Source organism: Pantherophis guttatus, chromosome 9 (genome assembly GCF_059756535.1).
Source record: "Pantherophis guttatus breed Tessera chromosome 9, ASM5975653v1, whole genome shotgun sequence".
Taxonomy (NCBI): Eukaryota; Metazoa; Chordata; class Lepidosauria; order Squamata; family Colubridae; genus Pantherophis; species Pantherophis guttatus.
The window spans coordinates 25,792,212-25,807,796 of record NC_142071.1 but is presented as its reverse complement, the minus strand read 5'-3'; the positions used below and the strand labels follow the sequence as shown (position 1 = coordinate 25,807,796).

General features: G+C 44.9%; 1 protein-coding gene across 2 annotated transcripts in view; it reads right to left on the bottom strand.

Moving 5' to 3' along the window:
* Positions 1 to 15,585, bottom strand: part of JAM3 (junctional adhesion molecule 3) — a 49,597-nt gene that overhangs the window by 7,497 nt on the left and 26,515 nt on the right. For both annotated transcript variants that reach the window (XR_004592219.3, XM_034421991.3), the window contains exons 2-7: positions 12,521 to 12,586; positions 12,259 to 12,372; positions 10,474 to 10,626; positions 6,777 to 6,979; positions 4,170 to 4,269; positions 2,297 to 2,426 (exon numbers count right to left, since the gene is read on the bottom strand). Coding sequence is in view for 1 of the 2 variants with exons in the window: in XM_034421991.3 (XP_034277882.1) it covers positions 2,297 to 2,426; positions 4,170 to 4,269; positions 6,777 to 6,979; positions 10,474 to 10,626; positions 12,259 to 12,372; positions 12,521 to 12,586 (766 nt within the window). In the remaining variant the exon portion in view is untranslated. The remainder of the gene's footprint in view (positions 1 to 2,296; positions 2,427 to 4,169; positions 4,270 to 6,776; positions 6,980 to 10,473; positions 10,627 to 12,258; positions 12,373 to 12,520; positions 12,587 to 15,585) is intronic.

Here is a 15,585-nt window from a genome sequence, read left to right as displayed (position 1 = left end):
GTACATGAAATATGTAAAAATGTGCAGGACGTACATAACATATGCCAAGGACCTCCAGACGAATTTGCTGAATTTCAGATGTGGTCCGCCACATATGAGATTCATTGAATTAACACTGAAATCAAGATTTCCTCCAAGTGATTTTGGGGGTTCTCCTGTGCTGAACCCAAAGGTGATTTTTTTTTTTCAAGAGGCAACTGGACTTTCCGGTTTTTCTTTGAAGACGTTTCGCTTCTCATCCGAGAAGCTTCTTCAGCTCTGACTGGATGGTGGGGTACGGAAGGATTTATACGCCTTGCAGTGAGCTGGTCATTTGCATTCTTTTCAGGGAGTTGTTGAGGCCGCTTGGAGGTTTGTTTGCATCCTCAGGGTCACCTGAGTGGGTGTGGAGCCTTCTTGGAACTGCTGAAAGGACTGTGCTGTAGACTGGACATAGATGATGTCGCATCCCTCTCCCTCTGTTGAGAGAGGGCTGTTCAATTTTGTCATAGATGGCCTCTTTGATAAACCTCCAAGTAGCCTCAATGACGCTCTAAAAGGATGCAAATGACCAGCTGTCTGCAAGGAATATAAATCCTTCCATTCCCCACCAGAGCTGAAGAAGCTTCTTGGATGAGAAGCGAAACGTCTTCAAAAGAAAAACCAGAAAGTCCAATTGCCTCTTGAAAAAAAAAAAAAAAAAAAGCATTCTTGACGTGGATGATGGAGAATCTTCACAGACTTCTGTGCTGAAGTTACAAAGACAATCCGAAAAGGGAAATCCTTGCAATTTCAGTTTTTCCCGAGAGAAGACGGAAGGTCACAGAGAACCACCAGCTTCGACGCCTGAGTCAGCTGAATAATTTAAAAAAAGAACGGTTATCGCTTTTCGCTAGGGTTGGCATCCTTTTTCCTCTTCCTGGCGTGTTATTTCCTGTTAGGGCTAATTCTGAACCCATCTGTTGCTTTGGATTTGGTACTTAAAGCTGCTGGTTCAACAGACACGTCTCATTTCCTTTCAGCCAACAGAGAGATCCAAGGAAAGAGGAAATTTTCTTGCCCAATGCCAGTAAATTCAGATTGATTGGTTGGTTGGTTGATTGAACCTGGCCTAACACTGCTAAAGTGACATGGTCAAGATTTTTTCTCGGCTCTCTATCATCCTCCCTAAACTGGCTGTTTAGGTTGATTGATTGATTGATTGATTGATTCATTCGTTCATTCATTCATTCATTCTTTTGCAAGGGCCAACATTTAAATCTGACCCAGTGCTGAAATCCACATTTTTTTACTACCGGTTCTGTGGGCGTGGCTAGGTGGGCGTGGCAGGGGAAGGATACTGCAAAATCCCCATTCCCACCCCACTACATGGGAAGGATACTGCAAAATCCCCATTCCCTTCCCACTCCTGGGGGAAGGATATTGCAATATCCGCATTCCCACCCCACTCCAGGGGAAGGATACTGCAAAATCTCCATTCCCTTCCCACTCCTGGGGGAAGGATATTGCAATATCCGCATTCCCACCCCACTCCAGGGGAAGGATACTGCAAAATCTCCATTCCCTTCCCACTCCTGGGGGAAGAATACTGCAAAATCTCCATTCCCTTCCCACTCCTGGGGGAAGGATACTGCAAAATCCCCATTCCCACCCACTCTGGGACCATCCAGAAGTGGTATTTGCTGGTTCTCCGAACTGATCAAAATTTCCGCTACCGGTTCTCCAGAACCTCTCAGAACCTGCTGGATTTCACCCCGTTCTAACCCAACATTGCTAAAATGACATAAAAACCCTGGTCAAGATTTTTTTCTCGGCTCTCTGTCATCCTTCCTAAACTCACTTTTTTTCATTCATTCACTCATTCATTCATTCATTCATTCTTTTGCAAGGGCCAACATTTAAACCTGTCCCAATTCTGCGAAAGTGACATAAAAACCCTGGTCAAAAATTGTTCTCGTTTCTCTAAAACGCAGGATTAATGACATCCAATCCTGTTTCTTTCGGCACCTTTCCAGACTGAATTTCTTTCTCTAAAAGTTGCATTTCTAGTCACTTCCAGTACAGCATCCAGTGCTTTTCTACCAAAGGAGGATGGAAAAAAGAAAAAAAAGAAAAAAACTTGTTCAGGAAGGGAAGATTTCCGAGCGACACACTCAACGTTTTTGGAGTGCTTCTGTTTATAACATGATTTGTCAGTGGCCATGTTTCTTCGTTTTCCTTCTTATTATGAGTAGCACAAAAGAAATATTATACCCTGCCATGTGCACATGTATTTCCTTTTTGTTCACAAACCCAGCGCTCGACAATTATGTTGTACCTGTTTCCATTTTGTTTGTTGTGGACAAAGAAACCATTTCTGTAGGCACAGCAGATTCCCACTGTTGTAAGAGACAGAACAGCCAGCACCACCAGTACTCCGATCACGATCCCAACAATATTAAGGTCGTCTGCAGAAGGAAAAGGAGCATCAGATGACATGTCCCCGTTTCCGAAGGGCCCTACTACGCCAGAGGATTCTGCCTTCAGGGTCCCGACTGCCAAGCGGAGCATCTATCGCCAATAGAAAATCTTAAGCCACCCAAAGTCATTGGATATGTGATGGGTGGGAAAGGAAAGAAGGGAAGGGTAGAGGGAGGGGGAGGGAAGGAAGGGGGAAATGAAATGGAGGGGAGGGGAGGGGAGGGGAGGGGGAGGGGAAGGGAGGGAAGGAAGGCAGAGAGGGAAAGAGAAAGAAAGAAAGAAAGAAAGAAAGAAAGAAAGAAAGAAAGAAAGAAAGAAAGAAAGAAAGAAAGGAAGGAAGGAAGGAAGGAAGGAAGGAAGGAAGGAAGGGAGAGAGGGAAGAAGGAAAGAGAAAGAAGGAAGGAAGGAAGGAAAGAAAGGGGAGGGAGGGAGGTAAGGAGGAAAGAAAGAAAAAATAAAAAATAAAAGAAAGTCAGAAAGAGAAAAAGGAAGGAACGAAGGAAGGAAGGAAAGAAAGAAAGGGGAGGGAGGGAGGTAAGGAGGAAAGAAAGAAAAAAGAAAGAGAATAAAAGAAAGTCAGAAAGAGAAAAGGGAAGGAAAGAAGGAAGGAAGGAAAGAAAGAAAGAAAGAAGGGGAGGGAGGGAGGGAAGAAGGGAAGAAGGAAAGAGAAAAAAGGAAGGAAGGAAAGGGGAGGGAGGTAAGGAGGAAAGAATAAAAAAAGAAAGAGAATAAAAGGAAGTCAAAAAGAGAAAAAGGAAGGAAGGAAGGAAGGAAGGAAGGAAGGAAGAAAGAAGGGGAGAGAGGGAGAGAGCGAAGAAGGAAAGAGAAAGAAGGAAGGAAGGAAAGAAGGAAGGAAGGAGGAAGGAAGGAAGGAAAGAAAGGGGAGGGAGGTAAGGAGGAAAGAATGAAAAAAGAAAGAGAATAAAAGAAAGTCAAAAAGAGAAAAAGGAAGGAAGGAAGGAAGGAGGAAAGAAAGAAAGAAAGAAAGAAAGAAAGAAAGAAAGAAAGAAAGAAAGAAAGAAAGAAAGAAAGGTAAATAAATAAATAAATTTGGGCTGTTTACTATAGGCTTGTTCAGCCATTCCTTGATTGGGGTATTATTTACTTGATTGTTGGTCTGATATTAATCTTGGAATTAGTCTATGCCCATCTGGGTGATGACTGTTGGTGGGGAGGTGTTTTGGTCTTTGTGTTCCCTTTTTCGCTTGCTGATTGTCCCTTTTGCATCCTATGTAGGTATTGTTTCTGTCCCTGTGGCTAATTTGCCAGAGTGCCAGGCCTCTAGAAAATTCCCTAGCATTTTTTTTTTTTTGGACTTGGCTTGTATCTACGATGATCACTTTCCCAGTTGTAACTCTGGCTACGTTTGTCCATACATTGGGGAAACTAAAAAGCTTTCCATCATGTCTTCTGAATGCTAGCTGGTGTTCGTGGACGCAGTTCGTCTCATATAGCGGAGTTTTCTCTTACGCAGAGATGAGGCTGAGATAGGGAAGAGGAAGGAGAGTCGAAATGAAGGCGAGCGCGACAAGGCAGGAGAAGGCCCTCGCATAACGACTGCAACCTGGGCTACCAAAACGGTCGTTGCTTGGTCACGCGAGGGACTGCTTCCCGGAGGGACGGAAATTCCAAACCCAATTCAGGTCGTACAGGTCGAGGACTACCGGTGAGCTGAACAGGACCCTGCCCGCCTCACTCTCTGACGCGAGAACGTTGCCCCTGCTACTCACAAACTTCCATCTCTATCCCCTCGCACCAGGCTTCTCCCACGACGTTCATGGCTCTGCAGCTGTAGCGACCCGTGTCTCCTTTGTGGACTTCTTCGAAGGCCTGTGCAGAGGAGAATCAGGGTGAGTGTTTCCTGCGCTTGGGAGAATTCGAGGTCCCTAACGGAAGCCCCCACCTGCAGGAAACTTTTGCCGTTCTGGATCACGGCTTGTGGGGAAGGAAGCGTGTGTTGCATGTTTGCAAGCTTCCTGCCATTACAAAGAGAAAAAAAAGAAGGAAGGAAGGAAGGGAAGCCCTGTTTGTAGAAAAAAGAAACAAAGGAAAGAACAGTTGAAGTCGAGATTTCTTTCTTCTTCTTTTTTCTTTATTGCCATGCTAGGTTTCCATATGTTTCCTACCAAGGCAACCACGTCTATTTTTGATTCCGTGCTGTACAGAATTGAAAGCCTATTAAAAGTTGGGCTTTTGATTCACTGGACAGAATCATAGATATCAGCCAGTCCTGTCCATAATATTCTTCCCCGTCGGAATTGCAAAAGTTCTTTTATCACAGAGGTGGTATATAACATAACAGTTTATCAATAAAAGGAAAGGTAAAGGTTCCCCTCGCACATATGTGCTAGTCGTTCCCGACTCTAGGGGGCGGTGCTCATCTCCATTTCAAAGCCAATGAGCCAGCGCTGTCCGAAGATGTCTCCGTGGTCACGTGGCCGGCATGACTAAATGCCAAAGGCTCACGGAACGCTGTTACCTTCCCACCAAAGGTGGTCCCTATTTTTCTACTTGCATTTTTTACGTGCTTTCGAACTGCTAGGTTGGCAGAAGATGGGACAAGTAACGGGAGGTCACCCCGTGACGCGGCACTAGGGATTCGAACTGCTGAACTGCCGACCTTTCGATCGACAAGCTCAGCGTCTTAGCCACTGAGCCACCACATCCCTTGAGCCACCGCGTCCCTAGTTTATCAATGGAGGAGACTATTAGTAGCTCAGGGTTGAAATGAGGGGTCAACCTTGGCGGTCTCTGGGCTTGGTGGTTTTCTTGCAGGCGTTTTGCTGTCTGAATAGGTAACATCATCAATGTTACCTATTCTAGAAGGGGGTGGAGGTGTGGAGTGGAGGAGAAGGAGGAGGAAGAGGAGGAAGAGGACAAAGAGAAGGAGGACAAGAAGGATAACAATGACTGTGGGATCCTTGGTGCTTTCTTGTTTTCTCGCAGACGTTTTATGACCCAACTAGGTAACATCATCAGTCCTAAAAGGGGATGGGTTTGATGTCTTTTTATATACTAGTGGTTTACCCTGTCAGTGTTGGTGGGAGAGGATAGGCAGAGCAAGTATATAAACAGAGAGCAAGCCCCACTCCCTTCTAGCACGGATGACGCTACCTAAAGTGAAACTTTTGCAAGAAAACAAAGTTCAGAGGACTTTACAGTCATTCTCCTCCTCCTCCTCCTCTCTACACACCCCATTCCTTTCTAGCGCTGATCTCGCTACCTAGTCGGGCAATGAAACGTCTGCAAGGAAAAAATCAAGCTCAGAGAGCGCCAAAGGACCCCACATTAACAAAAACAAAAACAAAAAAACAACAACAACATGTATACTCTTCCCCCTGAATAGGGTGAATTGAAAAGTCATCTATATAAAGTGTTAATGCCACTTTATAAGGCCTTGGTAAGGCCACACTTGGAATCCTGCATTCAGCTTTGGTCGCCACGATGTAAAAAAAGATGTGGAGACTCTAGAAAGACTGCAGAGAAGAGCAACAAAGAGGATTAGGGGACTGGAGGCTAAAACATATGAAGAACGGTTGCAAGAACTGGGTATGTCTAGTTTAATGAAAAGAAGGACCAGGGGAGACAGGATAGCAGTCTTCCAATATCTCAGGGGCTGCCCCAAAGAAGGAGTCAAGCTATTCTCCAAAGCACCCGAGGGCAGGACAAGAAGCGATGATGGATGGAAACAAATTAAGAAGAGAAGCAACTTAGAACTAAGGAGAAATTTCCTGACAATTAGAACAATTAACCAGTGGAACAACTTGCCTCCAGAAGTTGTGAATGCTCCAACAATGGAAATTTTTAAGAAGAGGTTGGATAACCATTTGTCTGAAGTGGTGTAGGGTTTCCTGCCTAACCAGGGGGTTGGACTAGAAGACCTCCAAGGTCCCTTCCTTCCTTCCTTCCTTCCTTCCTTCCTTCCTTCCTTCCTTCCTTCCTTCCTTCCCTTCCCTTCCCTTCCCCTTCCTTCCTTCCTTCCTTCCCTTCCCTTTCTTTCCTTCCTTCCTTCCTTCCCTTCCCTTCCCCTTCCTTCCTTCTCTTCCCTTCCTCTTCCTTCCTTCCTTCCTTCCTTCCCTTCCCTTCCCTTCCCTTCCCCTTCCTTCCTTCCTTCCTTCCCTTCCCTTCCCTTCCCTTCCCTTTCTTTCCTTCCTTCCTTCCTTCCTTCCTTCCTTCCTTCCTTCCTTCCTTCCTTCCTTCCTTCCTTCCTTCCTTCCTTCCCCATCACTGGGACCACCTCTGTTATTCTATTTCTATTTCTATGTTTTCCAAATCCTTCTCCAAGTTAAGGACATTCCCCCCCAACCTGCTTCCCCTTGTCCTCACCCCCGACTTACCAACATGCCAGTTTTGGGGTTCACTGTAAAGGAAGAATTCTGGAACTTAGTGCTGGCTTTGGAATCCAAGGGCAACGTCTCATCGTTACGGTACCAGCTGTAGGTAGGCTCTGGAAATCCTTCCTTTTCTTGGCAGTACAGGGTGGCTGGTTTCCCCACGGGGACGGAAGGGGGCACCCGACATTTGGGGGCCACCGGCTTCACTGCAGGGAAAATGGTAGAAGATGAGGTGCATCAGACGGAACGTGCCTGCATCAGCCACTCTCTGGCTTAGTGTTCTTTGGCGTGGAACGGAGAGGATTACAGGTCGTCCTCGCTTTAACGTCCAGTCACGCAGCGACCATTCAGCGTTACGACAGAGCCCAAAATGGCTGCTGCACGAGAGGTCATAAAAACTGGGTCCCGTCATGTAGATGCTTCATGTTCTGACCCAGCTCCCCAAACACGACAAACCCTCTGAAGTGAACTCAAAGATTCCTTTATTAGGAGCGCCGGCAGCCCCCGGGGAAAAGTTTCTCTCTCACCGCAGGCTAACAAGTCCGTCTGGCTGGGAGATGGATAGTTGTCCGCCACATCTATTCATCTCTGCCCCCTGCCTTTTATCCTCAGAGCTAGGGTGGGGCTTCGCTAGCAGAGGTGGCTCTTCCGTCCCAAGGACCGGCCCATAGATTTCCACTGCTCTCCTCTCCTCTGCCTTCTGTGCATCCACATGTCAGGCACAGGACCCAGCTGTTCCTCCTCCTCCTCATCAGCCACCTCCAGACCTGGTAACTGCTGACTCTCCATCTGAGGGCTGAGTGATGACCCAGGCTCTGCCTCTCTCTCTCTCTCTCTCTTCCAGCTCCATTCCCTCTTCCCCCTCGGAGCTCTCAGGTTGCCTTGATGCTGACCCTCACTCCCACGCCTCCTCCTCCTCCTCTGATTCAGCTGTTGGGAGGGGCCAGCGCCCGACAGGCCACAACACTTCAACTTACAACTATTGTGACACAGGACAGAAATTCTAGGCTCCTTTACAGTCATAACTCAAGGACCACTGTACTTCTGAGCCAGCTTTGGAAAAGATCATTTGGGAAAGATCAGAAAATCAACAGTATTAATACATGCTGTGGAATATGTAGAAGCAGATTTGTGCCTTTCATTTCTTGGGAGCTCCATCAAAGCTGCGGTATCTCACGCCGAGCGATGAACTAGAGATCATATCGAGATGGCCCTCAAAGCACGTGATCTAGTGGATTTATCAACTGCGAGGTGTGAGCGTCAGCCCCCAGGTTGCTAAGAAGCATGCTCCTCCCACGTTCAGCCTGCCAGACTTATCTGCACATCCCGTTAAACCATGGTTTAATGCAAGAGATAGAAGCAGCGAGAAATGGGTGTCAGCCTTGCAATTAACATGCTACATTCTCCTATCTCCTCTATACAGCCGGGGATCATCCAGGCAGCATTTAATTCCATTTTCTCCATCTTTGGACTGATCTGAGATTGTGGTTTGCAGCAAACTCCGATGGGCTCCAAAAACAGGCCAATGTCAAACCATAGCTTTATTCTCAAACTGGGTGAAAACAAGAGTTCATCACAAAGCCACAATCGCGGTTCCAGATCAGCGGTGAAATCCTCTGAAATCTGCTACCAGTTCTGTGAGTCTGCTACCGAGTACGCGCTTCGCCTGAAGCTTTCCGAATCTGCAAAGGTAAGTAGAACAGCAAGGGGGGGAGGTATCTGCTGTGCCACGCGATTTAGATTAGCTAAAAAACACGAATTCCGACGATTCTAGCTAATATAAATCGCGCGTCACAGCTGATTGTCACCCAGCTGATCGTCGGAAATACCGGCTCACCGAACCAGTAGCGTTTTTTTTTACTATCGGTTCGCCCGAACCGGTCCGAACCGGTAGCATTTCACCCCTGTTCCAGATGCCACCAAGGAGCAACGTTCGGAGAAAGCAGAGACACAATCTTGCCAAAATCTTTCAGGCATACAGGACAATATCTGGGTTGAAGGTCCTTTAGGCAGCTTCTCTCTGTTCATGCAGATCAACCCAACCATGATTTTAGTGGTTACAGAACCACGTTTCATACCTTCACGAAAATTTCCTATTCAACAGTCTGCAATCCCAGGGAAGAAAAACCAGAAGATAAATTACTCTCAGCCGGGAAGGGATTAGAACGCTTTTCATACCAGGAGTGGAGTATTCATTATCACTCCTCATTCCTAGGCTGGAAGTTAAAGACATCCAACTGAACGGATAAAGGATTTACAGGAGAAGCTTAGCTGTATAATATTAATCTCACGGGGCACCAGTTGGTCAAGTTATTAATCTGGTTCAGTCGGAAAAGCTACACAATACAAAGAACACGCACAAACACACAATAGCTTTGGAAAGTCCATGAGTCCAGGTAAGGGGTGGGATCTACCTCCCCATCAGACCCTCTCAGTTGTTGGGGAGGATCTGCTGCTGAAGAGCAGAGGGACATTGAGCACAACAGAAAGACCTGGATTTGCAGTGTGTAACTTAAGTTATCTGTCCTTTTTCTGAGGACCAGGTAACATTCTGGCGAGTACGAGTGTACACACAAATACAAACAGGGAAAGAAAGAAGGTAAAGCCAAGACCTGGGGTGCTAATGAAGTATTTAATGACTGTAGTTCACCTCGTTAGAAGTCTGGTTTGTGGCTGGAACACACGTTATAGTCAAGACACTCTTCCCCCCGCCCCATTCTCTCTCTCTCTTTCACACACACACTTTTTTCTCTCTCTTTTTTCTCTTTCTCTCTTCCTCTCTCTCTTTCTTTTTTCTCACTCTTTCTCTCTCTTCCTTCATCTCTTTCTTTCCCTCTCTTTTTTTTCTCTTTCTCTCTTCCTCTCTCTCTTTCTCTCTTTCTTTTTTCTCACTCTTTCACTCTCTTCCTTCCTCTCTTTCTTTCCCTTTCTTTCTTTTTTCTTTCTCTCTTCCTCTGTCTCTTTTTTCTCTTTCTCTCTCTTCTTCTGTCTCTTTCTTTCTCTCCCTCTTTCTCTCCCTTTGTCTCTCTTTCTTTTTTCTTTCTTTCCCCTTCTTTCTTTTTTCTCTTTCTCTCTTTTTTCTTTCTTTTTCTTTCTTCTGTCTCTTTCTTTCTTTCTCTCCCTTTCTCTCCCTTTGTCTCTTTCTTTTTTCTCTTTCTTTCCCTTTCTCTTTCTTTTTTCTCTTTCTCTCTTTTTTCTTTCTTTTTCTTTCTTCTGTCTTTTTCTTTCTCTCCCTCTTTCTCTCCATTTGTCTCTCTTTCTTTTTTCTTTTTTTCCTTCTTTTTTTTCTCTTTCTCTCTTTTTTCTTTCTCTTTTTCTTTCTTCTGTCTCTTTCTTTCTTTATCTCCCTCTTTCTCTCCCTTTCTGTCTCCGTCTCTTTCTTTCTCTTTCTCTCTCTCCCTTTCTTTTTCTTTCTGCCTCTCTTTCTTTCCTTTTCCCTTTTTTCTCTTTTCTTTTCTTCTCTTGTCCCTTTCTTCCTCTCTCTCTTTTTCTCTTCCTCTCTCTTCCTCTGGCTTTCTTTCTTTTTCTCTCCCTCTTTCTGTCTCTTCCTCTTTTTTTCTCTTTTTCTCTCCCTTCTTTCTCTCTCTTTCTCTCTCTCACACACACACACTTAAAAACTTGCTTTCCACACTGGATTCCTATACAAGGGACACAGGCATGGGCTATGAAGCTTAATCCAGGTTTATACCGTGAAACATACCGTGAACAGTGAGGTTAACGTTGATTTCTGCGACGAGATTGGCATCGTCGGGTGCTACGACCTCACACCGGTAGATCCCCTTGTCAGCCCGGGTGACGTTGTAAATGGTCAGGGACGTCCTGCTGCTGAGCTGGGCCCGGTTTGCCCATTCCCCTAAGGGTGGAGGAGAAGCAGAGGAGATGGGCAGCCTGAAGACCCCAGTAGTCCTCGACTTACGACCACAATCGAGCCCAACATTTCCACTGCTAAGGGAGACAGTTCTTCAGTGAGTTTTGCCCCGTTTTACGACCTCGTTTTGCCCCACTGCGAATCGCTGCGACTGTTAAGATAAGTCACACAATCGTTAAGTGAAATCTGGTTTCCCCGTTGACTTCGCTCTTCGGAAGGTCACAAAAAGGGGACCCCGGGACTGCGACCGTCAGAAATACACAAACCAGTTGCCAATTTTGATCTCGTGACCACGCACGAGGCTGCAGCGGTGGTGTGAAAAACGATCGTAAATCGCCTTTTTTTTTTTCAGGCCCGTCGTAACTTTGGATTGTCACTAAACAAATGGTTGCAGGTCTAGAACTACCTGTACTTTATTCAGTGATTGACTGAGTCAGCGTCTTCATTTCTAATACTCAGCAAAAACAACCCTCCATGGTTCCTGGATGTCCCTAACAAAGCTCGGGTGATTTTTTAGGCAGGAGTGGAGAAGAAACTCAGTACCAGGTCCCCACCAGCATCCTGTTGTGGCCTGCCAGCGGCCAGCAGAGCTGGTGGCAGATTCAGACAGCGAGGAGGTTGGGGAGGAACATGGGCCAGTCCTGGAGTCTGGGGAAGGCTCTGATGAGGGCTCTGCATCAGTGGCAGAGCGGGGGACACGGCCATCGGACAGTTATCAGCTGCCTTCGGAGTCGGATATCAGTGGGGCAGAAGAACAGCTGCAGCCTGTTCCTGTTGTGACCGAGGCCCACGTAGTGATTATCCAAAAATGCTTTGAAAAGCCTCTGACGATCCCAGCTGAGCTGTGCGATCATCAGAGGCTTTTTTTTGGGGTGCGCTTCAAGGTGTTGGTTATCACCTTTAAAGCGCTCCATGGCATAGGGCCTAGCTATCTTTGAGACCGCCTGCTGCCACCGACGATCTCCCATCGACCCGTGCGCTCCCACAGAGAGGGCCTCCTCGGGGTGCCATCAGCCAAACAGTGCAGGCTGGTGACCCCCAGGGGGAGGGCCTTCTCTGTGGGGGCACCCACCCTCTGGAATCAGCTGCCCCCAGAGATAAGGAGAATCCAAGACCTCGGTGCCTTCCGCCGTGCCCTTAAAACCTTCCTTTTCCAGCAAGCCGGGCTGGCCTAACACTTTTTAAAGTGTTTTTAAGTGTTTTGTTTATTGTTTTTAATTAATGGGGCCAAATTTATATATGTATATTTTAACTGTATTTTAATAATTGTACTTGATGTTTTTACTTGGCTGTTCACCGCCCTGAGTCCTCAGGGAGAAGGGCGGTATACAAATTCAAAATAAAATTAAAAAAAATAAAAAATAAAAGCATTTTTTCGTTGGAAGAGGTTGTAGAAAAAATGCTTTTGAAAGTAAAAAAAAAAAAAGCCTCTGATGATCGTGCGGCTCAGCTGGGCATGGTGGGGGGGAGGGGCACAGGGATTTTTGCTACCTGTTCTCCAAACCACCCGCCGCCATTGCTACCGGATTGGGCGATCCGGTCCGAACCAGAAGCATTTCACCCCTGAAATGAGGTCCTGATGCGCCAAAGAAAGACCCCCCTCCAACAGCTTCCTACCTTGCACCTTGCCGTCAAAATACACGTAGGTGGTGCCTTGGCTGCCGATTTTCTTCCATTCGATTCGAGGGTTTGCTGTTTTGGTGGCAGTGATAATGCAGGACAGTTCAGCCTCTGCAAAGACACACGACAGACGTCACAAAGCGAAGGGGAGATAGATTTTTCAACCCACGTGGCTTTCAGCCAACGTGGCTGTGGGCTGGTAAAAAGGGTGCCAAGCCAGACACCGGCTAGGATACGATAGTGCTCTCCCCACACTTACGTCGAAATTCTTCCACCACCGGATTGATATTTTTAGAGATCAGGTCTATCGCCAGGACTCTGTAGCCTAGGAAGCAAACGAGAGGCAGGTTAAGAAACATGAAAGGCTTCTCAACGGTTAAACACGTTTAAACTAAATCAGGTCAGGTTGGAGCTAGGCTGGCCACGAGGCTCCATTTAATAGGAAATTAAGTGGAAAGTGTACCACCTGGTGATCGTTTTTGTCCTCACTAAATGTTCTTACTACAATTGGTGAGAACTGCATTGCTTTTGACAGGATATATGGCCATGGTGGCGCAGTAGTTAGAATGCAGCGCTGAAGACGATTTCTGCCGTTCGGCAGTTCGATGCCGTATCCCTCCCTCTCTGTTGAGAGAGGGCTGTTCAATATGGAATGGAATGGAATGGAATGGAATGGAATGGAATGGAATGGAATGGAATAGAATAGAATAGAATAGAATAGAATAGAATAGAATAGAATAGAATAGAATAGAATAGAATAGAATAATGAATGGAATGGAATGGAATGGGAATAGAATAGAATAGAACAGAATAGAATAGAATAGAATATATATTGGAATGAAGAATAGAATAGAATAGAATAGAATAGAATAGAATAGAATAGAATAGAATAGAATAGAATAGAATAGAATAGATATTGGAATAATAGAATAGAATAGAATAGATGTTGGAAAGATTAGAATAGAATAGAATAGAATAGATATTGGAATAATAGAATAGAATAGAATAGATGTTGGAAAGAATAGAATAGAATAGAATAGAATAGAATAGAATAGAATAGAATAGAATAGAATAGAATAGAATAGAATAGAATAGAATAGAATAGAATAGTTATTGGAATGAAGAATAGAATAGAATAGAATAGAATAGAATAGAATAGAATAGAATAGAATAGAATAGAATAGAATAGAATAGTTATTGGAATGAAGAATAGAATAGAATAGAATAGAATAGAATAGAATAGAATAGAATAGAATAGAATAGAATAGAATAGAATAGAATAGAATAGTTATTGGAATGAAGAATAGAATAGAATAGAATAGAATAGAATAGAATAGAATAGAATAGAATAGAATAGAATAGAATAGAATAGAATAGAATAGATATTTGAATAATAGAATAGAATAGAATAGATATTGGAAAGATTAGAATAGAACAGAACAGAACAGAACAGAACAGAACAGAACAGAACAGAATAGATATTGGAATGAAGAATAGAATAGAATAGAATAGAATAGAATAGAATAGAATAGAATAGAATAGAATAGAATAGAATAGAATAGAATAGAATTCTTTATTGGCCAAGTGTGATTGGACACAAAAGGAATTTGTCTTCGGTGCATAAGCTCTCAGTATACATAAAAAATACATTCATCAAGAATCACAAAATACAACACTTAGTGATAGTCATAGGATACGAAATAAGCAATCAAAATCACACTAGGAAATTAAATAAAACAATATAAATCTTAAAGATACAAGCAACAAGGTTATAGTCATAAGTAGGAGGAGATAGGTAATAGGAAGGATGAGAAGATGAATAGTAATACAGTTTTAGTAAATAGTTTGACAGTGTTGTAGGAATTAGTTGTTTAGCAGAGTGACGGCATGTGGGAAAAAAAACTTTCCTTGTGTCTAGTTGTTTGGATAATTTGGACATGGCCTCTTGGACCCTTCTTTCAGACCAGCGATCCTCTCCGTCCGAAATATGGATTTTGTCGCCTTGCAAAAAGAGTGGCCTGTGTCTTTTAAACCATGGTTTCTGCACGATGAGCCAGCCCTGCCACAAGAGTTCTTCCACGATCCTCTAAAATTAGATAACCTGCGAGTCCCGTCCTGTCCCCCCTCCCCCCCCAACTCGACTGCCCGAGGTGCCACTGTTAATCAGGATAATCGCCAGGGTGTAACCCCGGCTGTCTGGAGGCACGCAGGTAACAACGCCGGTAAATAGCCTGAGTTACACTCTTGCGGCTGCAGCTTTTTTTTAAGCCGAAAGAAGATCAGCAATTTGCATTGTCTTAATTTTTTTTTTCATTGGACTCTTTCTCGTGGCCAAGTCCCCGTTCTCCTGCTCTCCTTCCTTGCCCCCCACCCTTCTCTAGCTCTGACGGAGCTGCTGGCAGAAGCCAAGAAAGACGGAGCAGATGGCAAAGATTAGGGACAGGAAATTCTACCATCGGAACAGACAAAGGGTTTTTCCGCATGTGTTTCCCTGTGTTTGTGTGCGCCAGAGTGTGCAACTCGATGTGAACACATCATTTCTCTGCCCTTTCTTTGGGATACGCTCTGGACGGAATGGGACAACTTGCTACAGCCAAGTCTCCACAGTCAACTCAACAACGATCAATTCGTCACGGACAACTCACCACAGTCAACTGGCCGTAGAACAATCGATCAATTCAACTTAATCACTTAGAATAAATTTTAAAAATTGTTTTAATTTTTTGTCATTCAGATTTCCCTTTGTCCCTCCTTTGGCATCCTTTTTTTAATTATTCTATCCCACCATTTCTTTAATATCAGTGTAACTCTTTTCCCGCAGGGAGCTGGCTGTGGCGAATTGACCCTTGTGAGTTGATCGTGGCGAATTGGCCATGGTGAGTTGACCGTGTCGAATTGACTCTTGTGAGTTGGCCATGGTGAATTGACTATTGAGAGTTGGCCATGACGAGTTGGCCATTGAGAGTTGGCCATGTTGAATTGACTCTTGTGAGTTGGCCATGGTGGACTCTTGTGAGTTGGCCATGGTGAACTGACTATTGAGAGTTGGCCGTGGCAAATTGACCATTGAGAGTTGGCCATGACGAGTTGGCCATAGCAAATTGACTGTTGTCGAGTTGGCCATGTTGAATTGACTCTTGTGAGTTGGCCATGGCGAATTGACTCTTGTGAGTTGGTTATGACGAACTGGTCGTTGTGAGTTGGCCATGTGAATTGACCGTTGTGAGTTAGCCGTGTCTAATTGACTATTGAGAGTTGGCCATGACGAGTTGGCCATAGCAAATTGACTGTTGTAGAGTTGGCCATGGTGAATTGACTCTTGTG